General features: G+C 42.0%; 1 protein-coding gene across 3 annotated transcripts in view; it reads left to right on the top strand.

The window, feature by feature from the left end:
- SERPINE2 (serpin family E member 2) overlaps nucleotides 1-7809 on the top strand; it is a 75906-nt gene that overhangs the window by 41244 nt on the left and 26853 nt on the right. For all 3 annotated transcript variants that reach the window (XM_004376371.3, XM_023731350.1, XM_023731352.1), the window contains one exon: nucleotides 6912-7200. In XM_004376371.3, the coding sequence (XP_004376428.1) occupies nucleotides 6942-7200 (259 nt within the window). In that variant the 5' untranslated portion in view covers nucleotides 6912-6941. The remainder of the gene's footprint in view (nucleotides 1-6911; nucleotides 7201-7809) is intronic.

The raw sequence follows: 7809 nt of genomic DNA, 5'->3' as shown, positions 1-7809 counted from the left end.
CAGACTCTGTCAACCCAGAACTAAAACAATTCCCAAGGCCAACTCTTCAGACAAAGGTTGGACTGGACTGTGGGACATAAAATGATACTTGTGAAGAGTGTGCTTTGCAGCTCAAATAGATACATGAGACTAAATGGGCAGCTTCTGTCCAGAGGTGAGATGAGAAGGCAGAGAGGGTTAGGAGCTGGTTGAATGGACATGGGAAATCAGGGTGGAAAGGAAGAGTGTGCTGTCACAGTTTAGGGAGAGCAATTAGGGTCACATAACAATGTATGTATAAATTTTTGTATGAGAGACTAACTTGAAATGTAAACTTACACTTAAAGTACAATGATAAAAAAATTATATGACAGGAAAATTTGAACACTGATTAGATATTTAACATATTCAGGCATTATTAATTTTGGAGCAGGACAATGATTGTGGTTATATATTTTTAAAAACCCTTCTGATTAGAGCATGTGGTAAAATAGTTTGAATGATATTGTGTGATATCTAGGATTTGCTTCAAAATAATCTTTTGAGTTTAGAAGAAATAAACCGTGAGTGGATAATTGTTTTATCTGAGTATTGGATTCTGGGGGTTCGTTATGTTTTTGCATATATTTGAAATCTTTCATGATACAAAGTTTTTTTAAATATACCCATTTTGTAAAATAATTGCTTCAATTTTTCTTCTTTTTTTTTGAGGATGAGAGGAGAGGGAACACTTTTCATTTATTTAGACACTCCCAGGTCCTTCTAAAACCAGGATGAATCATCTAAGAATTCAAGCCAGAAGAGTTTGTCCAGTTATTTTTTCCCACCAAACTGTGCATCTACCACTTGTTATACAAAATAGAGATGAAAGCTATCATATTATTTATCTTTTGTTAATGTGTTATATATATGTGTGTATATATATATGTATATACTTTAAAAAATATATATTTTATTTGGTAGAAAATAGGCTTCATCTTTTGTGACTAGGTAGGCTAGTCTCCCCTGTTCAGTCAGCCAGTATTGGTTCAGTGAAGGGGTCAAGTCACAAAGGTGATGTAAACGATGGTAACCAGCTGGGTGTGATGCAATAGGCAGCAGTGGGAGCCCATGGCCATCTCCCAGGGTGGTTGCTCTGTAGGGTGCTTGCCATGGGATTGATGGCCCAGTGCTTCCAGAACTTCCATTCTTTTTTGTTTTTCCTAAGAATAACTCTAAATCAAGATTTGTGTGCAACATCTCCTGATTCTTAGTTACTTAAAACATTTTAGGACACCCAGACCCAGAGGTGCCTTGGAAGAGAGGTCTGGGGATCTGCTTCTGAAAAATCACAGCCTTGAAAATCCTAGGGAGCACAGTTCTACTCTGCACACGTGTGGTTGCCATGAGTCAGAATCTGTCTACTTGACAACAACTAACAGCAACAATGTATTCCAAACTAAACACTTGAGCAGCTGGATTAATCCTATGGGTCACCTTTTGATTTAATGTCTACTAGTAGGTAAGACCCTAAACTAGTCCCTGTGGGCCCTGAATTCTAAAGTCTCATGGCCCTGCTTTCCAGGAACTTCCTATTTAGTTGGGAAGAAAAAAAAAAAAAAAAATTTGTAAAACAATTAAAATGAGAGGTACGGATAGGAAATGCTATAGGAATTGAGAGAAGGGTGTAGATAACCCCATCTGGGACAGTCAGGGAAAGCTTCATTCCAGGGAGGGGCCACAAAGAAGCAAGGCATGGGCATGGGAAAAACCAAAGTCTAGCAACAGAAAATATGAACTAAGAAGAGCGATGTAGGTATGGCAGACTAGGGACCTTGCATAGCCCACCAATGGAGTAGGGTGTTCTATATAGTCTAGTGTTCCAACAATCAGGGGAAAATAGGCAACAAGCAGTTGAAAGTGTGGCACAGAAATTCAGGGGGAATTTGAGAATTTGTGCCATGGATTTGAGCATCATCTGTGTAGAAGTGATGGTTGGAGCCACTGAGTCTGTAGAGACTGTGTTCTCTCATTTCTGCCATTGGCACGTGGTGCATCTGTGAATGTAGAGACACATTTTGAGTCTGGCATTTGCCAACCTACCAACCTGTTGTTTACTACATGCAGTCTCACTTAAAGCTCAAAGCAGTACCTAATTACTTACAGGAACGTTCCCCACGCTGAAAAAGTGGAAGGATTTGAAATAAGAGAAACTAGAAGTACATGAGAAAAGAGAAAGCCAACATTTGGAAGGAAATGCCTGTGGCGATGGCTTTTGTGACATGTTATGATTTCCCTCCAAGTATGGCCTAAACTAGAGACATTTTTTAACTGTTGTGAAAACATTATTCGAGAAATGGAAATATTTTAAACAGATTTATGATCCTCCATATTGATGCCACCCAATACATTTGGACAACACCTTTACTCCTTCTACCTTATTTGAGAGTAGGAAGTGTTATTTCTCTTAAAAACAAAGGGGATTACAGTGTTCTTCCCATAATGAGAATCTGCTTGTTCTGGAGATTAAAATATTTCAAAGGCTGATAACTCCAACAAGTATTTCACATTAAAGATTATCTATATGGGCACAAGTACAAGTCAATATTAAGAATTCCATAAGCCTAAAATAATATATGGGTCAGCACCCACTCTTATGGCTAGTTTGGAGAGAAGTGAAAGCTTAGTCTCAGACATTTACATAAGCCCAGGTGGGTTTTGACCAGTGGTCATTATGGCCTAGAAAACTGAGGCCAAGAAGTTATGCCCAGAACATCAGTCAAAAACATCTCTGATTCCAAGTTCTGTACAACTCTGACAATATCCCAATGCCCTGTTATAAACTGCAGATAGACCTATTTTTTAAAAAACTTCCTAAGTCCATTAAACCAAGAAAAACACCCATGACAGCCTTCCCCCTGCTTCTTAATGAAACTGTTGTTTTAGCAGAAATTCATAACCAAGCAAGATTCTGCTAGACAAGGTGGCTATTTATTTATGAGTCTGTCCTTGCTGATTCCAAGACATTGGAGCTGTTAAATTTCTTGCTGCTACTGATCCTTTCTACGTGTTTTACAATGTTCTACATATATCTGTAGTATTTGGGTGAATCACCCTGAAGACATCAAAGTCAAAACCAGTTTGATACCCGTCATGCCTTGTGAGTGTGCAAATTCAAATGTTTGTTCAGATATTTGCTAATCCAGGAGGATTTCTTCAGCAGGCTGGGGAAGTACATAGATTATGGCGTGCTGCAAGTAGATGCCAGAATAGACTATAATGAAAGAGTTAAGAATTCAGATTAATGAAGTTGGTGCTAACTACTAGATTTTGACCATTTGTAACATAGATTATACAAATTGTTTTATACTTATGAAGACTTTGTGGTATATTCAGTTTTAAAGAGGAATTTTCTGAAAGAAAGGGCAGGAAGAAGGAAGGACATAATTCCTGCTTTTTAGATGAAATTAATAAAGCTTCCATAGTCAGGATTTGGAAGCTCTCCAATATCCAACAGACTCAGTGAAACTCGGGGGGATACTCTTAGTGTTAGAGCCAGTCCTGGTGCCAAAGTCAAAATAGGCCATGCTGGTAACGCCCCAAGAAGGAGTGTATGTAGTTCACTTACATGGCTTGAATTTAGACAGGCTGAGTTTACATAATGATTTTACGATTAAGTTCTGAAGAAACCCTGAATGTTCCAATTTTTTTTAAATGTGCTTCTTGATATAAAAGAAAATTAGACCATCAGTTTGAATGACGGCCTTGCCGGTTCACCTTGTGGCAGCATTTGTGTGTGTGAGCCATGCAGTTAAAGGCTTGTGCTAACAATCCTTTTCTCAGCCCAACGCATTCACTGTCCTTGGAGAGTATGTTGAGCTAACAGTGAGCCTCAGGACTAAATACAGTCATTTTCTTAGTCATACTCAGTAACACTATTTCGATGCAGTTAAAAATAATTAATAAAAATAGAAAATACTCCTAAGCCTGACCTGAACTCACTGCCATTGAGTTGATTCCGAATCATAGCGACCCTCTAGGACAGAGTAGAACAGCCCCATAGGGTTTCCAAGGCTGTAAATCTTTATGGAAGCACTGCCACATCTTTCTTCCACAGAGCAACTGGTGGATTCGAACTACTGACCTTTCAAGTAGCAGCCAAGCACTTAACTGGTGTGCCACCAGGGCTCCTACTGTTAAGCCACCAGGTTTAATTCCCCAAGCATTTATCGAACATCTACTATGACCTAATAGGTCCCTATGTGGCTCAACCTAAAGGTTGGCAGTTCAAACCTACCCAGCGATACCGTGGAAGAAAAGGCCTCACAATCTGCTTCCATTAAGATTACCAAAAAGCCAAACCAAACCCATTGCCATCGATTCTGGCTCATAGCAACTCCATAGGACAAAGTAGAACTGCCCCATAGGGTTTCCATGGAGCAGCTGGTGGTTTCGAACTGTCAGCTTTTTGGTTAGCAGCTGTAGCTCTTAACCACTGTGCCACCAGGGATTACAGCCAAGAAAACCCTATGCAGCAGTTCTGTTCTATAACATATGGGTTGCCATGAGTCAAAATCAGCTCAGCAACCACCAGCCAACCAACCATGACCTAAGGTGGGAAGTAAAAAAAAAAATACATAGGAAGGCAGGGCATCACCAAATCCCGGTTTTGCCTAGTGTTGTCCCTGTGCCCTTTCTTTTCCCTGGAGCGCACATAGACACTAACCCCTCTACCCAGGTCAGCTGTCTCTTTAAAGGTTCCCCTCCTCCTTATTCTCCGCAAACACCCCGGGCACCACATGTAAACATGTGTCAAGAGGACAAGTTGGCTCCATGGGAAACCTGTGCTTAGCAGGAGCTCGCTTGGGTCTATAAGGGAGGAAACCAGATTAACATCATGAATTCTATTTTTGTTTTACCAGCTGCTGCTTTTAAGTTCATACTTAACGAAAGTATTTGCTTTTCCATGAATACATGTAAGTTTCCTACATCTTGTCATACCCACAGAAAGCTCAGTTAAGTGGTAATCAAAGAAGAAGGCTGATTTAAAACAAATCTTTGTAATTGAGAATATCAGTGTAAACAATGCCATCCTCAACAATTTGTGCATTTACCAGTTGCTTTTCCCTATTGTAGATTTAAGGCTTTTGCTTAAATTTAGTTTAATTGACAGTTTTTAAATTAAAAAAGCAGTGGTTAAGAGCTCAGCTGCTAAACAAAATGTTGGCAGTTTGAATCCACCGGCCACTCCGTGGAAACCCTATGGGGCAGTTCTACTCTGTCTTAGAGGGTCACTGAGTCTGAATCGACTCATCAGCAGCAGGTTTGGTTTTTGGTTTTGGTAGGTGACAGAAATGTTTTGAGATATACCAGGATATCAAATAGTATTAGTAGTGACCAAAAAAAACAACCGGTTGCCGTCTAGTCGATTCCGATTCATAGCGACCCTATAGGACAGAGTAGAACTGCCCGATAGGGTTTCCAAAGAGCAGCTGGTGGATTTGAACTGCCGACCTTTTGGTTAGCAGCCAAGCTTTTAACCACTGTACCACCAGGGCTCTCCATACGCATACAGGTATAAGGTAATCATACCAACCCAATGGGTTCACTCATTTCTTGAAAGCCCTCCCGTGGTTTCTCATGAGCCTTACATTGATATCCAAATACCTTACCACGCTCCACAGGCCCTTTGTGGCCTACCCTCTTCTTCTCCTTCCTCTCCCACCTCTCTCTTCCACTCACTTTGCTTTACAGCCACCTTGGCCTCTGCGGTTTATCCCTACCTCATGGCCTCTGTGGGCATGCCCGGTCCTTTGTCAGCCACCAGGTCCAATCGTAGATGCTCCTTCCTCAGAGGTGGCTTCCCTGACTATGCAGCCTGTTGTTGCCCCCACCCGCAGCCCCTGGCATCGTAGCTTCCTAGGGCTGCCATAACAAAATATCATAAAGGGGGCGGCTTTCAATAACAGAAACCTATTTTCTCACAGTTCTAGAGTTTAGAAGTCCAAATCAGGGTATCAGCTATGTGGATTCCTTCTGAGAGCTTTGAGAGGAAGAACTGTCCTGTGCCTCTCTCCTGGCTTCTGGTTTCTGCCAGCAATCCTTGGTGTTCCTTGGGTTGTAAAGGAATTGTCACATGCTGTCTTCCCCCTATGCCTTTCCCCGTTTCTGCTTCTGTCCTCTTTTATAAGACATCACTCAGAATGTATTAGGATTAGGACCCATCCTACTCTGGTATGACTTCATTAACTGTGCTGAAAACATCTGAAAAGAAAAATTCTGTTTTGCCCCAAATAAGGTCATATTCATTGGTTCAGGGGTTAGGATGTCAACGTATCTTTTAGGGGGGATACAGTTCAATCCATAATGCCCTTCATGCAGTTACATCACTAAATGATCATGCCCCTGGAGTCCCTGAGTGGTGCAAATGGTTAGGTGCTCAACTACTAGCCGAAAGGTTACTAGTTCAAACCCACCCAGAGGCACCTCGGACGACAGGCCTGGCAACTTGTTTCTGAAAGGTCACAGCCTTGAAAATCCTATGGAGCAGCTCTACTCTGCGCGTATAGGGTTGCCATGAGTCAAAATCAACTCGACAGCAACCAACAACATCTTAAATGTATTTATAAATACACCTTTAAATTTCCCTGAGTACAGTAAATCATGCCTCCAAAACCAAACCCATTGCCGTCAAGTTGATTCTGATTCATAGCAACCCTATAGGACAGAGTATAACTGCTTCATTGGGTTTCCAAGGCTGTAAATCTTTACGGAAGCAGACTGCCACATGTTTCTCCCATGGAGCAGCTGGCAGGTTCAAACCACTGACCTTTTGGTTAGCAGCTGAGCACTTAACCACTGTGCCACCAGGGCTCCTTAAATTATACCTAGTTGAGTACAAAGTAGTCCCCAGAAAACTTCGATAAAGTATAATTAATTTTTTTTTAATCTAGTTTTGCAGGTTGTCCTTGCTGGAAGGAACCATGAGTTGCCATTTTCCGCTCTTCCTCTTGGCCACAGTGACTTTGCCCCCAGTCTACTCTGAACTCAGTCCGCTGTTTCTCGAGGAGCTCGGCTCCAACTTGGGAATCCAGGTTTTCAATCAGATCGTCAAGTCCCGACCTCATGAAAACGTCGTCGTTTCCCCCCATGGGATTGCATCGATCCTTGGGATGCTTCAACTGGGGGCCGACGGCAAGACGAAGAAGCAGCTCACCGCGGTGATGCGATATAGCGTGAAGAGTACGTGTGTCCTTCATCACTGGCTTGGAGGCCTTCACCAGGAGGCCGGCATAGCAGGGCTCACCACTTGGTCTTAGAATCCGACCCAAGAAGCCAGGAGGGGTTTACTGATGCCAGCTGGGGTTTAGGGCCAGCCTGTTATAAATTAGGACAGACGTTGAGGTGGTAGAAGTGAGAACTGCATTCTGGTCTCTGTGGTATAGCTGTCCATCTTTGGGTCAGTTGCTTGATCTCTCAAAGTTTCCGTTTTTGTGTCTATCCAAAGAAAATACTTTCTATCTGACCTACCTTCATGGTGATACTAGCTAAAAATGCATTGTGGTTGTGAACATTGTCTTAGGGTTCTCTAGAGAAACAGCCAGTGAGACATATATATATAGAGAGAGAGATTTACTTCTAGGGACTGGTTCATGCATTTGTGGGGGCTGGCAAATCCAAAATCCATAGGTCAGGCAGCAGGCTGGAAATTTCTGCAGGCTTGCGTCCCAAGATCCATAGATTAAGCAGCTGGAAGAGTACCGAGGGGAGAGAAAGAGATCCAATTCTGCCAGAATATTTATTTATAGTCTGAAGGGAGACCACACCCTAAGGAAACTCCCCTTCCAGCTG

Source organism: Trichechus manatus, unplaced genomic scaffold (genome assembly GCF_000243295.1).
Source record: "Trichechus manatus latirostris isolate Lorelei unplaced genomic scaffold, TriManLat1.0 scaffold00041, whole genome shotgun sequence".
Lineage (NCBI taxonomy): Eukaryota > Metazoa > Chordata > Mammalia > Sirenia > Trichechidae > Trichechus > Trichechus manatus.
Note: the sequence above shows the minus strand (reverse complement) of the source record. Positions and strands in the feature narration are given on the sequence as shown.